Here is a 24,270-nt window from a genome sequence, read left to right as displayed (position 1 = left end):
CCTGCTGCCCATTCATTTCATTTGGTGGCCCCTAGTTCTTATATTATGGGAACAAGTAAATAACTGTTCCTTATTCACTTTCTCCTCACCACTCATGATTTATAGACCTCTATCATATCCCCCTGTCTCCTCTTTTCTAAGCTGAAAAGTCCTTGCCTCTTTAATCTCTCCTCATATGGGACCCGTTTCAAACCCCTAATCATTTTAGTTCTTGCCAGGAAGCTCACAGCCTGGCACGGAGTGGAGGCAGGCAGGAAAGGGAGAGCTGTCTGTAGGTCTTGTCTCTCCCTATCCCATCCAGCTGACCTCCCTCCTCCTCTGCCAGGATTAGTTTGTCCAGGTTCACTGTCACACCCTCTGGATAATGGAGGTCGTGACCCGAACCCGCTGCTCTTGGCTCTCAGAGCAGGCAAAGGAAATGAAAGACTGCGTGAGACAATAGGCAGCGCCCGCCGGAGGGACTAGAATAGCCGCAGCGCCACGAGCCCAGGGTGATTTCCTGTCTCATTAGTAATGAGGCAAGGGAACGCCAGGCTCCGGGTCAGCTCTCCAAGGCACTGGGGAGTTCAGATGGAGCTGTCCCTGAGGCCCAGTTCTAGGGGAAAGGGGGAAAAGCAGGACAGGGCATTTAAGAGGCTTTGCAGTAACAGTGCCCCTCTTGGGACCGCTTCCGCCACGCAGTGCTCTGCAAACAACCAGTGGATAAGTGCCAAACCCTGTAACCACCAGCTGGCTGCCATCATCCCCATGCTAAGGTTGGGGAAACTGAGGCACGGGGCATTGGAGTGATTCACCCAAGGTCACACAGTGAGTAAGTGGCAGGGCTGGGAAAAGAACCCAGGCGTCCTGGCTCCTGAGTCGCTGCTCTAACAGCTGGACCACACTTCTGCCCTACTCAGTCTCTCAGTAGAGCACCGTCGGGGGGGGGGCACTGGGAATCGAGCAAGAGCCATAGGCACCGCCAAGCTGAGCACAAGCCTGAAGGAAGGGATGGAAGCCTCTGGATGAGCCCGTAGGGCTTTACCCGCCTCCCCCCAGGCCTCGTTCTCTGCTCTGGGCGCCCTGCCGGTTCTTGCTTCAGATGCTCCACAGCTGAAGATCTCTGCACAAAGCAGGAGGGCAGCAGGGCGCTGCAGGGGTACCGGCTGGTGGATCTCCCCAAACTGACGGCAGCTCCTCAGCAGGCCGGGCTGGGCCTGGCTCCCCACCCCGCAAGTCTCCTGGGGAGTGCGCGGCTCGGGATGGCAGGGTAGCTGCCGTCGGGCTCACCTTTCTCCATGTACTCCGTGATGATGTAGATTGGCTCCTGAGTCACCACGGCGTAGAGCCGCACCAGCTTGGGGTGTTGCAGGCTCTTCATGAGGTTGGCTTCTGCCAGGAAGGCGCTGGGGGACATGCTGCCCTGCTTCAGATTCTTAATGGCCACTTTGGTGTGACCGTTATAGTAACCTGCAGAGAGACGGGGCAGGGGGCAAGGAGGGAGAGGAGGCCCGTGTTACCGCAGTGAGTGGCTAGCACGATCCTCCTACCACTACACTGTCAGCTTGGGGCCCAGCCGGCACTGCTGGGAGGGAGCTCACCACAGCAGGGACTTGGGGCCAAGCCATCTCTGGTGTGACTCCATTGACTTGCCCTCCCCCAAGGGAGCTCACACAGCTGGGGTCCCATAGAGCAGTGAGTGGGGCGCGTTGGAGACGCAAAGACCAGGCAGCCCCTCAGTCTATGCCCAGAGAGAGGAGACGGCACGTACAAAGCGACTGTTGCAGCCGGCGCCCATAGGGCACCATGTGTGGGAGACGCAGCTTCACGATCTGCACTTACTCCCTTGGGGGGGAATCTCTAGTCACATTTTGACCCGGGGGCAGGGGGGTTATTTGTGGTTCTTGGTCAACGAGAGAGAGGAACCCACTGGGGTCTGACCTTTGACACCCTGCCCGTCAGAGCCACAAGCTCCTAGACCACGATAGCGAGTGGGGTGCTGACCCCCCCTCTCTCCCTCCCCCGTTCCCAACAGCCATCTCTGCCCATCTCCGCCGGGGCCCTCAGTCCTCACCCCCATCCTGCAAACCCCTCCTGGGCGATGGAGCACACAGGGGCAGGGCAGCCCAGCAGGGCCCATGCCACTGTCTGAACCAACGGTCAGAGTGGGGAGAGAGAGGAGCTTGTGCCCATTGCAATGGCAGGTTCAGTCCATGGGTTATGGTGCTGTGACAGGACCCCCTGCCACCCTGCACCATGGCAACCCCTCCCTTCCGGCCAGGGGAGAGGACAGCAGCCACAGCGGGGAGCTTAGAGCCTCCCAGGGTGTTCCTCGCTGGCACGGGGAGGGACAGACAAGCTCAGGCACTAGGTGTCTGAAGGAAGCCCCAGCCGCAAGGTGCCAGGGTGAGACAGGAGACTGCGCCCTCCTGCTCTCCCTCCAGCTGCTGCACCATCGGGCGGTTTCATGATTTGCTCTTTTTGTCACAGCGCAGCTCAGAGACACAAGCCCTCGGAGCAGCAGCTGGGCCCGGATACCAGAACGACAGCCACAACAAGGGCCTTTCTGGTGCGCGCGATTCTTATCAGCGCGGCACAAAACTGCCAACAGCTCCTATGCCAGGCGGGGCTCCACATGCCCAGAACATAGAGCCAGGCCCCGTACGCACCCGCTCTCCACACCCTGCCTGGGACTGGCAGCTCAAACCCAAAGGAAGCTGGGGTCTCTGTCCGAGCACTGGGAGGGACCCAGGCCTGTCTCCACCAGGGGTTCTGGGCACCAGCGCATGAGGCCAGGGCGGGAGTGGAGGGGGAAGAGGCTGTGGGGACATTGAGCCCGATTGTCAGTTACTTGATTGGGGCAGGAGTGGAAGGTGGGATAGAAGTGGCATTAGGAAATCTTTGCGCTCCCCATATTCTGGGCAGTGCAGGGGTCTGCCTGGCTTCTGGTGTAAATTAGAGCAGCCTCTGGACTGCTCTAGCTTATGTTTTCCTTCCCTTTGGTCCCTGGGAAGCAGGTAATAGCTGTCGTGCAGTGTACTCCAGCCACGCCCTGATCCGCCCCCCCTCTGCCAGGGGCGAGGTTAGGACCCTTATCCATCTCTACGCCAGCCAAGGGCTATTTCCACCTCCTTTTCACCAAGGCAATACAAAAGACCTCAGGGGAAGGTCCCTGAAGAGGAGGGGAAAGAAGCTGGGGAGTGCTGAACAGATCCAGGGGGCCCATTCGGAGGGCGTGAGTTCCGGACTGAAGCCGGAACTCAGGTGCTTTGAGGTCCAGCTCCCATGTGGCTCTGTGCTGCCGTGTGCTGTCCTGGATTATTTGCTTGGCAGCCCTTGGGCGCTGGATGAGAAATGCCCTCAGCCAGGAAGCTCCACTGTCTGGCTAGAAATCCCCGGACCACGTTGCATTTCCCTTGAAAGCTGAAGTCCCTGGAGCACGACTGCCGTGGCTTTCCACTGGGATTGACGATGGGAAGACAAAGGGAGAGCCCTGGAGTGTTAGCCAGACTGACTCCTGGGGTCATGCCCCCGGCACACACCACCTGGAGTGCCAGCCACCCTGCACGCCACAGGAGCACCGAGGCCGACGGGCTCTTTTCGCCAGTGCAGCCTCGCAAGAGCCGAGATTTGCAGCTGTGCACTGGGGTGGGGGTTGCAGGCGCTGGGCCAGGACACCCGGGGTGAGAGAAGAAGGAAGCAGGGCTGGCCTGCCTTGCTGGCCACTGAAAATGGCACCACCCCTCCCTTCCTCTTCTTGGCAGCCAGGGTTAGGGGCGAGACGAAAGTAAAGCAGCAGGGAGGGCAAGTAGAACATGTGGGGGGAACCCAGCCACAAGGAGGGAACTGTGGCCACCTCCCTCCGTGCAGGGCCGGCTCTAGGTTTTTTGCTGCCCCAAGCAAAAAAATTTTTGGCTGCCCCCCACCCCAGCCCTGGGCTCTCCCCCCGCCACCACCACCCCAACTGCACCCTCCTGCCGCCCCAGCCCTGGGTCACTGGTAACTTGCTCCCAGGGCGGGTCATTCAGCAGAGAAAAAGTTGAGGTGCCTTTATTATTCTTTTGTTCCATTCTTTGTTTCTACGGGGAATGCACTATCACGGTCTTCCTTTTAAACAAATAAAACTAAAACTTTAAAAAAAAAAAAAAAAAGCAATGGCTGTTGAAAATAGCAATTCCAGTCCTAACAACCACTGGGAAGCATTTCTTGCTCAATTTATTCTACTTTTTCTACAGCAAGTTACAGTGGATCAGTATATTTGATTGGGGGGAAATGAAGTAACAGCCGCCCAAATTGAGCTTTGAGCACTCCTGAATTTTGAGGTGTTCAAATCTGGAAGGCAGGTGCTAGATTCCCTTTCTGAATATTAGCTATATCTGGAAAGGAAAAGTCAATTTCTGCTTCCATGGCTCAGAAGTGGAAATCCTCCTACGTGCCTGGTACTGTATCTAAAGCTGCCCAGGTCCAGAGCCTCCCCTCCCTTACTTTTCATTTTAAATTCTAGTGGGATCCACATACCTCCCTTGCTAGGCTTCAGATAGAGAGGTGGACCGTCCATTTAGTCCTCCCAATTCCTTCTTTGGAGGAGAGCCCAAGGCTGGGGCAGCAGGGGGTGCAGGGGGGAGAGCCCAGGACTGGGGCAGCAGGAGATGTGGGTGGGGGGAGAGCCCAGGGCTGGCGTAGCAGGAGGTGCAGATGGGGGCCAGAGCTGGGGTGGCTGGGGATGCGGGGGGGGAAGAGCCCAGGGCTGGGGCGGCAGGAGGTGCAGGTGGGGGGAGAGCCCAGGGCTGGGGCAGCAGGGGAGTGCAAGTGGGGGCCAGAGCTGGGGCAGCAGGGGGTGTGGGCAGGGGAGAGCCCAGGGCTGGGGCAGCAGGAGGGTGCAGGTGGGGGCCAGAACTGGGGCAGCAGGAGGGTGCAGGTGGGGGGGAAGAGCCCAGGACTGGGACAGCAGGGGAGTGCAGGTGGGGGCCAGAGCTGGGGCAGCAGGGGGTGTGGCCGAGGGAGAGTCCAGGGCTGGGGCAATACAGGGGTGCGGGGGGAGCCCAGGGCTGAGGTGGGGGGGCAGCAAAAAACCTAGAGCTGGCTCTGTCCCTACCATTCACAGCAAACTGCAGATTTCAGTTCCATACTCCTTCCCCCACCCTTTTCTGTTGATAGCGGCCAGGGGAATGCTGGGAAATGTAGTTCTTTCCCTGCTCCAGGGCTGGCTCTATAGGCAGGGAGCTAACAAAGGAACTACAGCTCCCAGGGCCGCCTGTTGGTTCTCAGCTCTCATGCTGGATTCTTGCGCCCTTTGCAAATCCGCCGCCCCAAGCAACTGCTTGCTTTGCTGATGCCTAGAGCCGGCCCTGCCTCCGTGGCACCAAAGGCCTGGTGATGGGCAGGGCCGGGTGAGACACGTCCCTCAGCAGGCCTTGTCCCCGCCTCCCTTTGCATCCCACATCCTGTTTGGGATGCCGCTGGGCCTCTGTCCAGTGCAGCCCCGTCTGTGAGTGAGAAGCCAAAGGAAAGGGGAACAGACACCTGGGCTGGGCCTGGGACCCAGTCTCTGGGCAAGTCTCCGTCCCCTGGTACTGCTGAGCCCCGAGGTCTGTTTCTAACTCGTTTCACCCTGGGCCAGCCCATCGCCCTGGCGGGAGCGGGAAGAGGCTGCGCTGAGCTTGGGAGCTGGGCTTGTGAATCGGTGCTGGCTTTGTCCCTGGGAGGCACTGGCAGCCTCTATTTACCCACAGGACAGGCACAGCCCCAGAGGGGGGCGGGGAAGAGACGGCTTCCCACCCACCCTGGTCCCCTGCCCATGGGCCTCAACCTATCCCGCAGGCCGGTGCAGCGTGGGGGTCCAGCCCCACTGTTCCAATCCCACTGCACCATGTAAATGACAGCATGAGGCACCTGGGAGCCATTAGCCAGGGGCCGGGGGGGCTTTTGCAACATAGACATTTGCCCCGCTAGCAACTGGCCTGAGACCCTGCCCAACTCATCTCACATGGGGCAGCAAAGAGCCATCCAACGGGAATGACGTTGGATCCCTACACACCTGGGCTGGAGTAGGACCAGCGACCTAGGAGTATCCTCTTACCAGGCCTCTCTTCCCCACACCATCCTACACTGTGTAGGGCAGGAGTCCACACTTCCACTAAACTTAGCCGCTCCTTCCAACCACAGCCCGGGCCCTGCCTGGCAGAGTCCAGATAACCGTCCAGCACCCATCATCACTGCCCTGGGTGGGGTCCCAAGCCTGCCCCTCCCCAGGGTCTTCGTTCAGTTCCTGCCGTGCACCCTCCCAGAAGACAAAGTGCCCGAAGATGGTCCTGGAATGAGTCCTACCCCCAACCTCCTCTCCCTTCTCCTGCTGGCCACAGCCCTGGGGAGAACTTCCTCCCAGGACGCAGATACAAGGAGAGAAGCTGAGTCAGCAATCAGTGCCCCGAGGAACTGCAACCACAGTGCAGGTCGGATGCAGGCGAGAGTGACAGCGGAAGGCAAGGGGGCAGAGAGCCAAGCAGAGGGCCTCCCTTCCGGGCCTCTCCTTGGTATTGCTAAATATATTGTAATAAATCCAGGGCCACTAAGGAATGCCCCAGCGGTCACTATTCTGCACCCCTTGGGCACCAGCAAGGGTGGAACCCTGATCCCTCTGCACCAAAAGCACAGGCCTGCTCGAGCTGCAGGAGACTCTCCATTCCCTACTGGCAGTATAGGGCCTATGACTCACAACCAATGAGTTTTGTTTCCATCCGGAAAAGGACGGCGGTGCTCATGCACACTAGTCAGTCACAGTATTAAACCCATCCCCTAAATGTAGCTGAGATCCATGTTTATTCACAATGTGACCTCATTGTTTGGAGGCTGGGGGTCCTGCTGTCCTCTCACCGCACCCTGTGACCCTTCCTCCCGCCCTTGGCTGAAGACGCCTGCAGGCAGCTTTTGGGACCCTGTCAGGGCCGTTCCTAAATACCAGCTGGAGCGGGATTCTGCACATAACCAGACATTCCCCTGGCCATGCCTGGGAACCGAGCCCACCAGTGCCACCCCGCACCCAGCGACTGGCCTGCCTGTCAGCGTCACCCACCTCAGGGCCGGTGTCATGGCTGCTGCTTTACTCACCCATCCAGACCTCTCCGAACTGCCCTGCTCCCAGCTTTTCCACCAGCTTGAGAGTCTCCCGAGGGACCTCCCATTCGTCCTGCCACCAGGGTTTCTGCGGCTTCTGGTTCTGACAGGGCTTGCCCAAGCGGGTGCACAACCCATCTATATTGCCTGCAGGGCGGGGAGCAGGGGAGGCAAATCAAGGGGTAAACATGAGGCTGCATGAAGAGCAAAGGGGACGCACACAGGACGGGGCGAGGGAGTGCAGCCAGGGCCAGGCACTACAAGTGCTCAGGGACTCGCTACCAGCTTTTGCGGATCCAGTTGTCCAGAGTGAAAGCTCATTCGCCTTCACGAGAGGAGACGAAACACAACTCAGCCTCAGAGAGACTGCACAGTTCCCCCTGTCCCAGGAGGACGCTGTGGGGTATGGGGTTTAGGCCCTGACTCTGGGGCAGCCCACTGCTCCTCCCATCCCAGCCTCTCCCTGCAGGTGGCGCTGTGGGGCACGGGGTGCGAGAGCTGTTGTACGTGTCCATGGGAGGTGGAACCGCAGCGGTTCCCGCAGTGATAAGTGGACGTTTCGGTGCCCACCCTCCCTTGGGTTGCTGTGCCCTCTCCTGGCAGTGCCCGGGGCCTTACGTGTGTAATGCTCCACCAGCTCGTGCAGGCTGCTGAAGGTGATGCGAGGGGAGATGTAGTACCCCCCATTGTCCATGTTCCGGATCTTGTAGTGCTTCACCATCTCGCCTTGGTTTTGGTCAAAGTCCCTCACTGACAGGGAGAAGGAACCTAGCGAGGCCAACAAGAAACAAGGAATGAGGCCACTGCGGGCTTGGTCTCCTTTTCTCGCCTTGAAGACTCCTGCCCCACAGTTCCTGCTCCCCTGCCCTCCCTCCCCCAGGGGTCTCCCGGAGCAAAGCTGGACCGTGCCAGGCACCGGCAGAGGTGCGCCAACATGCCAAATCCTGCTCCCACGGCCGTCACCACAGCACCACAACTGGCACAAGACAGTCTTGCGCTCTGGGCTGTTTGTACCATCCCCAGAGCCAGGGTAAGACAGTGCAGAATGGCAAGTACCTGCCCCTCTGCTTTATAACCTGAGCAGCTGAACGCCAGGAGGAGGGGAGCATCCCCATACACAGCCCAGTTGTGCAAACACGCACACACACCCATATAGGAAGAAGTGTGGTACAGTTGCTGGTTTGCTGGGAGGAAACCCACTGCCAGAGGCCCCAGTCAGGGCACTGCTATGGGGAAGCTCACGCTGACGGTAGCCCTAGTGGTACAATCAGGCTACTAAAGGATTGGATTGCCCATAGTGTAGCAGGCGGCGTTAACACTGTGCATTCAGAGCACCAGGCAGGAGGCAGGCTCAGAGGTGCCAGACACGGGCACCCCCCCTGGCCCTCCGCTCACTGGCCGCAGGTTACCTTTGGTGGATTCACTCTCCCGGATCAGGAAAGAGCCATGCGTGTTCCCGGAGGCCAGGAGCTGGCGCTCAGCATCCTTCCTGCTGAGGTTTTTGAAGAACCAGCTGCATGGACCAAGACAGAGTTAGTGCCACGCAGTCTCGTGCTCCCCTACCCCACTGCCCACCCCCACGCCAGCAGAGCCCCAACCAGAGATGCATCCTAGGAGGACAGGAATCAGGGATCCATTGGGGCTCACGTAGCCCAGTCCCCTCCCGCCCTAGGACCGGGGCCATGTTTCCTAGCCCTGCAGCCAGGCTCAGGGCAAATATGGCCAGGGCTGAGACTTCCCTCTGGGGGGGCCTGGGCTGGGGGGAGAATACTGAACCCAGATGACACATCCACTCACGGTTCCGGCTCCAGGCTGTTCACCCTGGCGACGAAGTTATAGGGAATGTACCCTTCCTGGCCAGTGGTGAGCGACTGGGCCTTCCACCACTCCCCACTCCTGAAACGAGACCAGAAGAAAGGGCAACGTCAGCCCCCCAGTCCTGCTGGGGAGGGGCGGTTCCGCGGACACAGAGGTCTTGGTTGAAAGAGGCCAGTGGGGCCCCAGACTGGCATGGGGAAGATGCTCCCAGCTGGCTGGGAAGGTGGCAGACTGCCTGGTGATGCTGGCTCATTTGAGGGTTGTCCCTCCCCCCACTTCTTACCTTAGTGTCCAATGGGTGCTTCCCTCTCACTTGTAGCTTATTGCTAAATGCAGCCACATCCCCTTCTCCCTCCCTGAGGCAGGAGTGCAAGGCACCGAGGGCCCTGCCTGCCTCCAGTTCTGGGGTCCCACCAGGAAACTGCAGGCAATCGGCGGCAGCAGGACCCCTCCCTGGCAGCTGCTTGTCCGGCAGCACGGACCGGCCCATGAGCCTGCAAGGCTGGCCGGAGAGAGCATGCTCCAAGTGGCTCTCCAATGCATGGCTTAATGTGAGTGGGGAAAAGGCAGCAGACTTACTCCTCCAGAATTCGGAGCGTCTCCCCCTTCTGGAGCCCCAGGTCGCCATCGTGAGTTGGTTCATAGTCATACAAAGCTACCACTAGTTTATCTGGAAAGAAAAGCAAGAGAGCTCTTTAGAGGTGGCTGGACAGAGGCGAGGTGCATCAAGGGCCTGACAGTGGACCTGCGGAGCCTTTCACCTCCAGGCCCCAGCTCCTGTCAGTTAGCTATTGCCAGCTGATGGCTGTATGGTGGCTTACATGAAATGAGTTTGACAGGGCTCAACCCAGCGTCCAATGAGCGCTAATTGGAAGTCTCCGCAGAGAGTTGAAAGCAGAATGGTTGTAAAAGCTGGAACCCGAGAGGTGGCCCCTCTGGGTCAGAGTGAAAGAAGCCCATGGTTGGGGGCAGAACTGGGGGGAATTCAGAATTTCTGTCCCGTGGTAAATGGCGAGAATTCAAAATCGGGTTCTGCCCTGAATCAGGAGGAAAAGTTGAAAAGGCCAGAATTTTCCACGAAACAAAATATTCCACAAATCTTTCATTTCAGCCTCAGGGAAGCGTTCCATTTTGGCATTGATCCTTTTCACTGTTACATTTTATTCTATTATGAATGTGATCATTTCCCACCAAAAACGTCGATGAAACGGACCCGTTCCCGCGAAAGGGTTTGATTTTGTACAAATCAGCGTTTGCCGACGGCGGACGCTTCCACTGGAACATTTTCAACCTGCTCCAGGAGGGGGTAAAACTTGCACTGGGGCTGTGTGCTCAAGAGAGGCCTCTGTGCCCCACGGGCCATTGATCAGTGCTCAGTTTAGATCCACACAAGCTAGAGGGAGGACTGAGAGGGGAAGAAAAGCAAAGAGAATGAGAGGAAGAGGAAGATGACGGGCTCGACTCTCCCCTGCGCTATGCCTTACATTGTCTATTACACTCGTGCAAAGTGGGAGTAAAAATTCTACCCTCCTTTTGCACGGAGGTGAGCGATGGCACAAGGTGCAGGGCTAGAGAGGTTCCGGCCCAAGGTGTCTCTATGAATGGCCACAGGTGAGTTATTGGAAACACTTCACCTTTGGGAGTCACGTCACTAACATGCCCTTTTCCTTTCCCACCAATGTGCTATCGTTCCACTAGCTGGGACTGACTCATTTGCACAGAATTTGCTGGTGACTCAGAGCCTGGGCTGCTTCCCCAGCCCCGGAGACCCCTTTTCCCCTAGCGCTCTGGTCTGCGGGTACCAACCTTGCATAGGAGAGCAGGGCGGCGAAGGAATTTCATAGGACACCAAAGGATCACGCACCTCGGAGCCATTGTGTATCAGCCTCTGGAGGGAAGAAAAGAGACCAGAGTGAAGGGGATTTCTCTGATTTTCTCTTTTAGAAGGAACTCCCACCCCCGCACCCAGCTTCTTCCAGTCTCCCCCTCACACCGTCCTCTCAGATTCACTTCCTCCCCAGCAGGGCGTTACCAAGGGCTTCCCCTTCCATCTGCCTGAGTGAGGAGTTTCTCTGTGCTTTGGGTTCACAGGCTTTTCCTTAGCTACACGAGACCCTTGCATATTGGATCCCAAACGCTCGGCACTGCAGAGCTGCTGCAAGTCTTAGCCTCAAGTATGGCCATTTCCTCCACCCGTGTCAGTCCAAAAGGGCACCATCCCTATGAAAAGCCCTCCCGCACCCCGATGCTGTGATGAGAGGCGAGCTCTCCCCCATCCGCCTCACCTGGGGTTTACTAGCCGGGTCTATGGGGTAATTGCAGCGCTCACAGATGTCAATGTTCTCGATCCAGTCTTCGTCATAGTCAGAACTGCAGCAACAGCCCATGGTCCCTGCAGGAAGAGGGGGACGAGAGCCAGAGGCTGTGAAAAGGGAGGGTCCGGGTCTTCATTCCTCACCCAGAGGGACCTGAACATCCCAGCGCAAACCAAATGCAAACGGGCACGTCCCTGGAATGCAGGCGACAGTCTCGCCACAAGTAACAGGTCCGGCTGGAATCCAGTCTCCTCCCTGGTTCTAAAGGAGGCTTCAATAGCCCCCCAGAGGGCAGGGAAGAACGAGGTGTTGGCTCCTCCAGAGGCACAGGGCTCGGTTGTGGGGCTGAGGCATAGCATGGGGCCATCCCCACCCAGGGGGCATTTAAGGAGGAAATATGCCTCTGGGCCTCCCCTCCCTTTCTAGGTTGATGTGTGGTCTTCAGTTGTCACTCAGCGCTTAAGGTTCTTGCAAGAGCTCTCCTGTGCATATCAAGAAGAGCTTCCCAGTGCCCCACCCAGCCTCTCTTTCTGGGAAGTTCAGCCCTTGAAGGCACACGCCACTTCGACACCACAATACGTGTCCCCCGGAGGAGCAGTCTCTCACGCGCTCCAGAGCATGACTGCGACCAGCCCTCCGGCAGGATGCGTAAAGGGCTGGGAGAGTCTGTACACGAGTGACAGCTGCCATCGTGGTTGGGGAAATAAACCCAGGACCTCCAAAGCTAAAAGCGTGAGTCTTTACAGCGTGAGCTAAAGAGACAACCGCTATAGCAGGTGGCTTCACAGACTCTGTGCATCGAGCACAGAGGGGGACATGGGTGCCCCCTACTCTCACACACACAGTAATTGGCTCCATCTGTCAGAGGAGTGGAGGGAAGTTAATCAGTGATAATATCCTGTTACATTTCAACTGCATTTACCATCCCAAGCCAGGCATAGTGCTTTACAGACTTCACAGCTTGTGATATTAACTGTGTATTCACTGCTTTGCCTGCCACTGCAGAAACGCAGCCAGCTCTGGGATGGAACGCAGCCGCCATTTATCAGACCACAGCAACGTTGCACAAGAGTTTAGGACAGGAAGCGATGGAGCTGGGACTGCGAAGGGAATTGAGGGAGGCCGAACATAATTATCCACGTTGGAATCTGGCCAGGACATTGGAAGAAACGCCCCTGATCGTGCAAACAACACGATTGAGTCTTTAATGACCATAAGCAAGCAGGTCCTTGGTGTTATGCCTAAATACAGCACGACAGGGCCCTTAACACCACACAAAGACACTGGCTCAAAGGTGAACAGACTCCACCTCCTAAAGCACAGGGTCATCTTCGGTCCCCCTCCAGGTGCTGACCTCTCTTAACCCTGCATAGCCCCGGAGATCGCTCAGAAATCACAGCTCCAAGCGCAGCTGCAGATTAGCCCCAGGTAACTGTCTGCCATTCAAAGGATCAGCCCCGATGCAGAGAGCAGTTTATGAACTCCAGCCATTCAGCCCTTGACAAGCCCATTGCCCAGAGAGCTCCCTGACGCCAGGAACAAGACCTGGGAAGACAGGACAAGACAAGCTGCCCCAGCCAGCAGAACCAGCTAGAGTGCCCAATCTTGGGAATTTGCATCTTCATCCCCTCTCTCAGGGCCATGATCCTCGTGTGCTACTCTCATCGGCGTCCATGCAGAGCACAGACAATACACAGGCCCGGTGTGTGCTTCACATTTCCTCTGCTGGGGCGACCCCGCTGCTTCATTTGCTCCCATTTCCAGCTTCCCCGTCCGCTAAGGACAGACGAGAGTTACTAGCTGAGACACTGGCAGGGGCGTTGTTTGGTGCCAGGCTGTACTCCAAGTCCTTCTGCCCTTTGGGACCAGTTTCCAGCCAGGGCCACAACTTTAGGAGCCCAACTTGAGACCCTGAGACGTGATTTTCAGAGGTGCCGAGCACCCCCCATTCTCAACGCTTTCAACACGCACGACTGGTTCCTCGTAATCAAGAATCAGCCAAACGGGCAGAATCACCCCAGCAAACAGACTAACCTGGGCGTTTGAAACGACGAACCCTGAAGAGCTCCCGTAACGGCACATCCAGGAGTGTGGGTGGCACGTACATACAAACATGTGGTATGTGCAAAACAGCAGGCGGGGGTGTCAGGGGCGGGCTGGCAAACGCGGGCCTTGCCAGAGGAAAGCGCCCTTTTCGCGTTAACCGCACAAGTCACCTGGAAAGCGTGGCCCTCCCACAAACGCTGAGCACAGCATAAATCAGGGGGATGGGGGGGAGGAGGAGGAGGGGAATGCCGCTCAGTGAGTCAGTCTGGAAAGGTCAGCCCACAGCCACGGAAAAGCCTGGCTTAGGGCATCTCCCTCCTCTGCCTCCCTCGCCATCGGTCTGCTCCGCACGGTGCCGAGCATCACCAGCTCCCTTTGAAATCTGTGAAGGGTGAGAGAGCTCAGAACTCACGGGCGCTGGGCCCTAGTGGTTTGGAATTCGTGCTGAGGGGCCTTGCCTGTCTCTGAGGCTTCACATTTATAGGTGCTGGACAACCGCGGAAGCTAAGAGGAGAGGTGGCTCCTTTAATAGAAACTGTCGGCTTCGTTCATTTCAGGTGATCGTGTAATGGGTGCTGCGAGGGGAGAGCCCAGTGGCACACAGCTCTCCCATGTCTGCAATGGCCTGGTAACGTTCTCTGGGGATAGGAAACTGTGGCCTAGAGAGACTAAGTGACTTGCCAGAGGTCACACAGGGCATCTGTGACAGAGCAGGGAATCAAATCTGTCTCTCCCTAGTCCTAGGTTAGTGCCCTAACCACGAGAGCAGCCTTTCTCTCTCAGTGCTTGCACCTTGCGTGACCATCTGCACCTGGCATATAACCTTGTCTCTAGCGATATGAGACCCTCTCCTCTTGCCCCCTGGAACAGCCAGCCTGTATCTCACTGGCTCATCAACTCACCATTTGTTTTCCATTCCTCCTCTGAGCACCTATCGGTTAGCACTGGCTCCGGCTCCTTGATTTCCTCCCAGCGCTGGTAGCTATTCCCCTCCCCGAGGTGGGTTTTTTTTAGAGTGGTGGGAGAGCTCTCTCCCAGCGCTGGTGCTGTGACTACACAAGCCATGTTTCCATAGATTCATAGATTCTAGGACGGGAAGGGACCTCGAGAGGTCATCGAGTTCAGTCCCCTGCCCTCATGGCAGTGCTTTAATGTTGCCAGTGAAGACGGGCCGGAAAACTTTTGTTGCTCAGGGGGGTGTTTTTTCACACCCCCTGAACGACAAAAGTTTTAGCGCTGAAAGTGGCAGTGTAGACACAGCCCTAGTGTGTAAGAATGAGTTCACAGCAGTAGCAGGTAATACACCAGCCCCTGAGCCCCCCTGCCCTTTGGTATGGTGTGAAACGCACAAAGGGAACAAGCCAGAAGCTTGATTCTCCACTCAGTCAAACTGGCTTCACACCAGCATAGTTCCTTCTAGCTGCATCAACCGGGATGAAAAATCAGACCCAAAGAATTATTTTCTCTCTGGCATATTTCATCTCTGCTAATCTTAGACTTCACTTGTAATAGCAGCGGGGGGGCAGGGGCACGGAGGAACGTTTAGACTGAAATGTGGCTTTTGACATTGAGAGTTTCCCTTTAACTTCACGTTGGCATTATTTAAGTTGGCAAAGTATTTCAGGCTGGAGCAGATGGAGCTGGAGTAGCGCCACAGACAGCCAATTTCAATATTGTGAACCGTGAGCGTTACAAAATCATGAATCGGGCCGCTAAATAGCATGAGATGGGCTTAAAATCATGAGGTTTTTCTCTTTGCCTTTTGGGTTTCTGAGCCTTTAGGGATTTTTTCTGCAAACATGAGAACTAGAAACTTATCTTTTTTGTTTGTTTGTTTTCAATGAAACCTGAGATCCTCATGCCATATCAGGATTTCCCAACCTGGGACTTTAAGAACACTAAGTATCACGCGAGTCGAGATAAAATTGTGAGAGTTGGCCACGTTGCAACTGACACCAGCTGAGGCTCTGGCCTGTGAACTGGTTTTTCCCAGGCTATGCTCTGGGTCCCTGTGTATTTGGCTCAATTTGTCCAAAGTGGCCACTTACGTTGGAAGCTTCCTTTCTTGGGAACCCAACTGGAGACACCTGGGGCCAGATATTCAGCACCCACAACTGGAATGACGTCAATGGGAGCTATGTGTACTCAACCCCAAGACCCAGGTGTCTCCGGCTGGGGTACTCACAATCAGAGGCTGCTTTTGAAAATGTTAAGCTTGATCTGTTATCAGCGAGTGCATCTGTTCTAAAACAAAGTGGTGCAGCTGGTGCACCTAGCTCATTTGTAATTGTTCTTTCCCCCTCCCTGGTGCAGCCCTGTGCGAATGTCTGTTTAAGCAGGCAGCAGGCAGGCACAAAGAGGTGGCTTTTCAAAGACACAAACAGCAGTTAAGCACCCAACGCTCAGCAACTTTCAATAGGACCCAGATGCCTACTTGTCTTTTGTGCTCCTAAAAATCTCCCCCAACGAGAAGGGACACTGGCTGAAATGGATTGAGCTGGCACTAAGAATTCTCTCTCTCGGGCGCTTAGCTGGAGGGTTTTGCTCACATGCTCAGGGCCTAATTGATCATCATATTCAAGGTCAAGAAGGAATTTCCCCCTAGGTCAGATTGGCAGGGACCTTGGGTTTTTTTTCATCTTCCTCTACAGCATGGGGCGCGAGTCGTTTGCCAGGATTATCTGGGTATAGCTCACTTAATCAATTTCCTGCCGTGGCAGAAGCCTTGGGGACTGGTTCATCTTGGTCTCTCCTGTTCTCTGCCTTTGGCACCCCTTGGGTCTGATTCTGGTGGCGGAGTGGCTGGCCGGTGTTTAAAGGTCCATGATATACAAGAATACAGAGAAGACAGTGTACTAGTGCCTCCTGGCCTGAAACTCTATGACTATGAAAACTCCAGTTTTACAGCTCCAGTGTAATTATGCTGCAGAGAAGGGTAACAAGCTATAAAGGGTTAAATAGAATGGAAAAGAATAATTAATAAAAAACTGGGAAGCTGCTGTCTTGTCAGCTGGGGGCCCTATCCAAGGCCTATTGAAATTAACTGGAGTCTTTCCATTGATTTCACTGGAGATCAGCCCACTGATGATGGAGAGCATTCAACTCCCCCCTGAATCCATGGGAAAGCAGGAGATTTTCCAAGCTGTCAGCTAAGTTCTACTAAATCAATAACGGAGACAGAAATAAACATTACTCATATTTTTTCCTCTCTTTTGGTTCATTTCAAAGGGTTTTGTCCATTTTTAAATTCTCCACATTTGCTTTGTGGGAAGAAATGATCAAACTTGCCACCGAGCAAAGCCTGCTTTTGTATAAATCACAAAATCATCGAAATGTCGGGCTGGAAGGGACCTCGAGAAGTCGTCTAGTCCAGCCCCCCATGTGCTGAGGCAGGACCTAGTAGACCTAGACCAGGGATCGGCAACCTTTGGCACACGGCCCGTCAGGGAAATCCGCTGGCGGGCCGGCACGGTTTGTTTACCTGCAGCGTCCGCAGGTTCCGCCGATCGCAGCTCCCAGTGGCCACGGTTTGCCATTCCAGGCCAATGGGGGCTGTGGGAAGCGGCGTGGGCTGAGGGATGTGCTTGCTGCCACTTTCCGCAGCCCCCATTGGCCTGGAACGGCGAACCGCAGCCAGTGGGAGCTGCGATCGGCCGAACCTGCGGACGCTGCAGGTAAACAAACCAGCCCGGCCCACCAGCCGATTCCCCTGACGGGCCACGTGCCAAAGGTTGCTGATTCCTGACCTAGACCGTCCCTGACAGGTGTTTGTCCAACCTGGTCTTAAAAATCTCCAATGATGGAGTTTTCACAACCTCTCTTGGAAGCCTATTCCAGAGCTTAACTACCCCTATAGTTAGAAAATTTTTCCTAATATCTAACCTAAATCTCCCTTGCTGCCAATTAAGCCCATAACTTCTTGTCCTACCTTCAGAACAATTGGTCACAGTCCTCTTTGTAAAATTTATCTGAAGACTGTTAGTAGATCCCCCCTCAGTCTTCTTTTCTCAAGACTAAACATGCCCTTTTTTTTTACCCTTTCCTTCTAAGTCAGATTTTCTTAACCTTTTGTCATTTTTGTTGCTCTCTTCCAGAATCTCTCCAGTTTGTCCCCATCTTTCTCATGGTGTGGCACTGTGAATTTCACACAGTACTCCAGATGAGACCTCCCCACTGCTAAGCGGAGCGGGACAATTACCTCCCATGTCTTACATACAACTCTTCCGTTAATTCACACCCAGAATGATATTACCCTTTTTCACAACCGCATCACATTGTTGATTCATATTCAGTTTGTGGTTCACTATAACTCCCAGATCCTTTTCAGCAGTACTACCGCCTAGCCTGTTATTCCCCATTTTGTAGCTGATTTTTCCTTCCTAAGCAGGGCCGGCTCCAGGCACCAGCTCAGCAAGCAGGTGCTTGGGGCGGCCAAGGGGAAGGGGCGGCAAGTCGGGCTCTTCGGCGGCAATTTGGTGGCAGGTCCCTCGGTCCGTCTTGGAGGGAAGGACCTGCCGCCAAATTGCCGCCGAAGAAGAAAGCGGCGCGGTGGAGCTGCCGCCGATCGCGGCTTTTATTTATTTATTTATTTCCACCGCTTGGGGCGGCAAAAACCCTGGAGCCGGCCCTGTTCCTAAGTGAAGTACTTTGCAACTTGTTACTATTGAATTTAATCTTGTTGATTTCAGGCCAATTCTCCAATTTGTCAAGGTCGTTTTGAATGCTAATCCTGTCCTCCAAAGTGCTTGCAACCCCTCCGAGCTTGGTGTCATATGCAGATTTAATAATGATACTCCCTACTCCATTATCCAAATCATTAATAAAAACATTGACTAGTACTGGACCTAGGACTCACCCATATGGGACCCCACTAGATATGTCCTCCCAGTTTGACTATGGACCATTGATAACTACTCTTTGAGTATGGTCTTGCAACCAGTTGTGCAGCCACCTTATGTTTATTTTGTCTACTTTAGATCCTCAATGTTGTCCTTTTGAAAGCTAGGTTCTATGTTTGTCCTTCTCCAGTCCTCTGGGACTTCACCCGTCCTCCAGGAGTTCACAAAGATAATGGCAAATGGTTCCAAGCTTGCTTCAGCTAGTTTGTTAAATACCATAGGATGAATTTCATCAGGCCCTGCCGACTTGAATACATCTAACTGACCTAAATATTCTTTAACCTGTTTGTTTCCTATTTTGGCTTGTGCCCCCTTGTTATTAATATTAATTGTGTTGAGTCACCATCACACTTTTTAGTGAAGACTGAAGCAAAATAGGCATTTAACACCTCAGCCAAGTTATTTGATCTCCTTCCCTGCTAAATAAAGGACCTACACTTTTCTTCATCTTTCTCTTGCTCCCGATGTATTTATAAAACCTCTTCCTATTGCCTTTTATGTCCTTTGCTAGGTTTAGCAGGCCAATGCTTTTCTTCATCTTTCTCTTGCTCCCGATGTATTTATAAAACCTCTTCCTATTGCCTTTTATGTCCTTTGCTAGGTTTAGCAGGCCAATGCTTTTCTTCATCTTTCTCTTGCTCCCGATGTATTTATAAAACCTCTTCCTATTGCCTTTTATGTCCCTTGCTAGGTAAAAGTCATTTTGTGCCTTAGCCTTTCTGATTTTGTCCCTGTATGCTCATTCTGTTCTTTTGTAACTCCTTAGCAATTTGTCCGTGTTTCCAATTTTTGTAGGATTCCTTTTTGATTTTCAGGTCATTAGAGAGCTCCCGATGGAGCCATATTGGCCTCTTACTATTCTTGCGCTCTTTCCTTTGCAGCGGGATAGTTTGCAGTTGTGTGTTTAATATTATCTCCTTGAGAACCGGCCAGCTCCCCTGAACTCCTTTTCCCTTCGATTTTCTTCCCATAAAGGCAAGTAGCCGATTAAGGCAATTGAATGAGGACACATCGGAGGGCTGGGAAGCATCAGTGAAACGGTGGCTCTCACTGAGTCACTCCAGTACTGCTCGTGATCATGAGAGTGAGGTCTCCGCAGGTACTTCTGCAAATGCTTCTGAATCGTTAGACTATATCCCTGTGCAGCATTAGAATGAATCAGCACAGAGTCCATTTAGTGCCCACACCGAGGGCCTGTGTTAGCCCATCTTCTTACTTTATCGATTCTGGCCTGTGAACCATCACCCTGGGCTGGGTCCTGCTGTGTTGGAGTCAATGGGAGATTTCTCAGTGCCTTCCGCGGGTATTGGAGTGGGCCCCATGTGTGTCCTTGTGTTGCGAAGCACAGAATGCATTGCTCAGCTAACTGTGAATTTCCAGGGGTTCGTTGCTTTCTGTTGTATCCTTAACACATCCGCAATGTAGGTTTTGTTGTGAGGATGTGACCTATACATCTGGGTGACTGAATGTGTGTGTGTGTGTGTGTGTGTGTGTGTGTGTGTGTGTGTGTGTGAGAGAGATTGTGTCCACAGTCCTGATCCTGCAACGGCGTTCATACACCAGAAACCTTGTACCTGTGCAGAGCCCCATGGAAGTCAAGGGGCTCGTAGGAGGCACAGAGGTCGCCCACGTGGCTCTTATTGCAGGATGTGTGTGTGCGTGTAGATCTTTGTGAAGTTATGTGAACGTATGTGCCCACACACCCTTGTTCATGAACAGAGAAGTGTGTTGTCAATGGTCCCTATTGTATCGATTTTAAACATTACATTTGATCTTGTTGGCTGCTGAGCGGTACATTAACTAGGTATGGTTAAAACAGAAACCTGTGTTATCAGAAACTAAGCGGATGCTCCTGTCCAAATGAGGTGGAGAGCAGTTAGAGCAAAGATGGGCTGGCAAAATCTTTGTCGCTTGGCTTGGAAGTTTCAGAGATGCTAACAGCACTTAGAAGGGATGGTTCTTAATGGAGACCTAGAAAGTGGAAAAATATTGGGGATCGTTGTTCCCTTTCTTTGCTTCAGAGCGAAAGGCCTGAAAGCTTCCTCACTCTCCCTTTCCAAATAGTTTTTATTTGGCTCGGGGGATTGTAATATTAGAATTTCAGGTCTTGTCTACCCTGCAAGTCTCCAGCAATGGCTGGAGAACTCCCCGGTGTGATCTCACAAATACCAAAGAGGTGAAAACGGAACGCCATGGAGGCATTTCTAGGTAACTGTGGGCCAGCACTGGAGGACTAGCTTGCATCAGCCGTTGTAACATGGCTCTGCCCCGCTGGCATGACCCCACAGGAACTACAAATGCTTATCTCAACCCAGGCTGAATGTAGGTCACAGTCTAGGGTGACTGCCCTGACTTCTGTCAGAGGCAGCACAGGTCTGAGGGAGTTCTGGGTTTGGATGGGGGGGGGAGCTAGAGGGAACAATCCGTCTCGAGCTCGAGATCAGTGGTTCTCAACCAGGGGTCCGGGGCCCCCTGGGAGACCGCGAGCAGGTTTCAGGAGGTCTGCCAAAATAAACCAGAGAGCGGGGCCCGTGTTAGACTCACTGGGGCCCCAGGCAGAAAGCGGAAGCCCGAGCCCCTCCTCCCCGGGATGAGGCCAAAGCCCGAGCAACTCAGCTTCACGGGGCCCCTGTGGTGTGGGGCCCCCGGCAATTGCCCTGCTTGCTATCCCCTACCGCTGGCCCTGGCTTTTAATCTACTGGTTATGCAGAAAAACAGCTGTTGTGGTACAGGTGGGCCATGTTTGGGGGGAGGGGGGCGCTCAGAAAGAAAAAGGTTGAGAAGCCCTGCTCTAGATAAAGCTCCAGTCTACGCAGCGCCTGACTCCACAGATGTTTAAAACTCTCTGGGGTTTCAGAGTAGCAGCCGTGCTAGTCTGTATCCGCAAAAAGAACAGGAGTACTTGTGGCACCTTAGAGAGTAACAAATTTATTTGAGCATAAGCTTTCTCATATTCTGGGACCGTGTCCAGCAGTTCAAGGTGCACGTATTCGCAGCCATAACAAACTATGCGACATACTAACACGAGAAGCTCATACACTTCAATGGAAAGTTTATAAATGTGTTAGTCTCTAAGGTGCCACAAGTACTCCTGTTCTTTTTTCTCTGGGGGTTTGTTTCTTTTTCATTATCACCTATTTAACACTGGAGATAAACCCTCTCACGGGTGTGAAAAATCCAGACCCTTGAGTGACCAAGTTACAGATCGTAACCCCTGTGTAGGCAGCGCTATGTCGGGAGATGGAGTAACTAAGCAAACAGGAGAAGCTCTCTCTCCCGTCGGCTTAGAGCCGCTCATCAAAGCGCTCCAATGCAGCTGCGCCGATGCAGTGGTTGTAGTGTAGACCAGCCCAAGGAAAAATGCTTTCAGGCCTTTGCTTCCTAAAAAAGCCTGATTGCTTTCGGCAAGACCACTTCCAAAGAGGGGTAAGGCGAACTGTATGAGGTGCTGCCTCGTTGTATTTTAAATGGCATCCTATGGCCTGCTGACGTGACAGGGAAGTTTAGTGTCGTGCATCTCCCATTAACAAGAAGGAAACAAATAAATTAAAAAGAAATTTCCACCCTCGTGGAAGAAAAACCTCAAACTGTCCCAAATACCATTGCCTGGAGATAACATCAAACATTTCAAATATGATGCATTAGCAAAAGGCAAAAGATGCCAGGGTTGTGTTTTTTTCTTCCTACAAGTATCCTGGGCAAGGTAGGAGGTATTCATGCCCAAGCCACAAAACAATTTCCACCGAAAATCGGTATCATCTGAGGCCAAAGAGGATTTTGGCTCTGAAGTTGTTTTTGTCGCTCTTTGGTGATTATGTTTGTCTATGTGACTGAACATTTGTGTTGGTCTGCGTGTGTGTGTGTCTGCACTTATTTGCCTCTGTGTTTTTGTGTGAGCTTGTGTCTGTGTGTCTCTCTATGTCAGTGAGTGTATGTCTGTGTCTCTGGGTTGTTGTCTGTGTGACTGAATGTGTCGGTCTGCCTATGTATGTTGGTACCTGTTTGTCAGTTTGTCTCTCTGTGTGCTGGTGTCTGTGTGCATATGTCTAGGCTCTCTCTGTCTGTGTTTGTGTCTGACTGACTGGGTGTTTGGGTGCTTCTGTTTGTGTGTCTGTTCATCTGTGTCTGGCTTTGTGTATGTGTTTGAGCATGTTTGTGTGTGTGCATGCATATTTTCCTCTCATGGTTTTATGCCACGCAGTTTGGGAGGAGTGTGGGCGGGTGGATGGGTGTGCTGGGGATAGCTATTGTGAAAAGAACAGTGGAACCCTCATCTCTGAAAATATTCCAGGGTTCGTCACTCAGGTGCCAGCCCCTCAGTTTACAGCACTGACCCCACATGCCTGGCTGGAGCAGGATGCAATAGAGTCTTGTTTTAAGGGGGACCACCGGGGCTAAATTTAGACAGAACACGCGGTATCCAACAATGTCACCACTCACCACAAGAGCGAACTCCCAGCCCAATCACTGCTGACCAGCCCACAGGAGAGACCCTTGTGTTTCATGTGGCCACCAGACCAGCTCCAGCACACACATATCCCAGCTGCTCTGGTTCAAGGGGAGGAATGCAAGATGGAAGGAGGGAGGACAATGGTCCAAACAGCCTTAGGCTCAGAGCAGTCAAACTACCCATGTCTGATCCTTCCCATTTCTTGCAGAGAGGGAACAAAACCTGGCTTCCAAGCACCCTGCCCTTTGCCTCTTGGGCCCCTCTCTGGTTCCATGTGGCTCCTGGGGTGGCTTTAGCAGAGCGAAGAGTCATACTGCTCTCATTAGGTATTGAAGGATGCGTCTTAGAGGGGAATGGGACACAGAGCTCTTTCTGCAGCCACGCGAGGCAAGAAGCCAGCCCTGCCATGGCGTCTGCACCAAAGAAGTTCATATCAGAGCCACTGAAGTTGAACAATACCATCCAGAAGTAATTCAGTGACTCTTACTGCAGAGATGGATTTTCCCTGCTTCTTGAGACTTATGGTATCTCAGAGAGCTGCTCCGAGGGACAAAACAACCCAGCAGCAAACAGACCCTCCGGCATATTTTCAGTCCGGTTTCAAGGCTGCTGGCTCAGGACATATCTTCTAGCTTTGCCCTGGAAGTGAAGGTTTTTGGAGCAACGGGGTCACCAGATGCCTGGTATGCTCTCTGAGGGGAACCCCTCTGAATTAGCCATTCCTAGTATGTGGGGAGACGGGGCACTTTGGAGAAGTTTTGTTTTGGAGGGCGCAACTCAGGAGCCTGTCCATGACCTACTCAGACTAAAACGTGGGTCTGTCTGTCCAAACATCCCCAAACCAACACAGTGTGCCCCGAGAGAGACCAATAAGAGAGGCCAAGGAGATAGAGTCTTCCTCTCTCCACCCCGAAATGTATTGCCCAGATGCCATGGTGATAGATCCTTGATGGACTCACTGCAGTGCTCACTTCATTCCCTCCAAGGAGGTAAGTGGGTATCATTTGGGGGTCATCCTTCCCCCAAAGAAACCATTACTCCCCAACCGGGCTCTGAAAGAGCCAGCGCAGACCCCTCATGCCACCCCACATGGTGGCAATCCCTGACTCCCACCCCAGGACACCATTCCAGGGCTGCTCACGGCCCCTGCCCTTCCCTTACCTGTTTGTAGTGAGGTGGACACCAGCAGCTCTTAGATTTCCATGGCCAGAGAGCAACAACTCCCTTCCCCGTCACATTATCATTTCCATCTGCCTCATCCAGAGGTAGGCTCTCACCTCCCAGAGGGCAGCCAAACAGTCCTTCACATCAGGGAATTGCAAGAGCGCTTGTTCTCGCTTGGTGTGTGTTTTTCCTGATTTCCTGCCTTCTGATGTATCATAAGCAAACTTGAGAAGTCTGTTCTCAGCACTTGCTATAACCACAAAATGAACCGAGCTAATGAGAAACTCAGGGGTTTCCTGACAGCCCTGGACTAGTGGCTCCAGAGATGAAAGCGGCTGGTACAGCGTGGCACCGTAACCCACTTTGCTTGGATGTCACATGCCTGACATTTGCACAGGTGTCTCCAGGGACCCCAGGGAAGCCCTGAGAGGGGCCAGCAGTTCCAGGGCCCTGCTGCTGTTCTACACTGGTCTTCTGGGGAAAGGGT

The 24,270-nt window shown here is 53.8% G+C and overlaps 1 protein-coding gene across 2 annotated transcripts in view; it reads right to left on the bottom strand.

Annotated features, from left to right (window-relative positions):
- The window catches only part of LCK (LCK proto-oncogene, Src family tyrosine kinase), a 31,723-nt gene extending 7,453 nt beyond the window's left edge, over nucleotides 1–24,270 (bottom strand). The window contains exons 1-9 of one of the 2 annotated variants that reach the window (XM_005302197.4): nucleotides 23,781–24,270; nucleotides 11,196–11,302; nucleotides 10,717–10,798; nucleotides 9,490–9,580; nucleotides 8,890–8,988; nucleotides 8,502–8,605; nucleotides 7,711–7,860; nucleotides 7,087–7,239; nucleotides 1,270–1,449 (exon numbers count right to left, since the gene is read on the bottom strand). In XM_005302197.4, the coding sequence (XP_005302254.1) occupies nucleotides 1,270–1,449; nucleotides 7,087–7,239; nucleotides 7,711–7,860; nucleotides 8,502–8,605; nucleotides 8,890–8,988; nucleotides 9,490–9,580; nucleotides 10,717–10,798; nucleotides 11,196–11,297 (961 nt within the window). In that variant the 5' untranslated portion in view covers nucleotides 11,298–11,302; nucleotides 23,781–24,270. Of the gene's footprint in view, nucleotides 1–1,269; nucleotides 1,450–7,086; nucleotides 7,240–7,710; nucleotides 7,861–8,501; nucleotides 8,606–8,889; nucleotides 8,989–9,489; nucleotides 9,581–10,716; nucleotides 10,799–11,195; nucleotides 11,303–13,259; nucleotides 13,470–23,780 lie in introns of those variants that run through there. The other variant, XM_024107717.3, reaches the window with a different exon arrangement.

This window comes from Chrysemys picta, chromosome 23 (assembly GCF_011386835.1).
Source record: "Chrysemys picta bellii isolate R12L10 chromosome 23, ASM1138683v2, whole genome shotgun sequence".
In the NCBI taxonomy this organism is placed as follows: Eukaryota; Metazoa; Chordata; order Testudines; family Emydidae; genus Chrysemys; species Chrysemys picta.
This window is presented reverse-complemented; position numbering and strand designations above follow the sequence as displayed.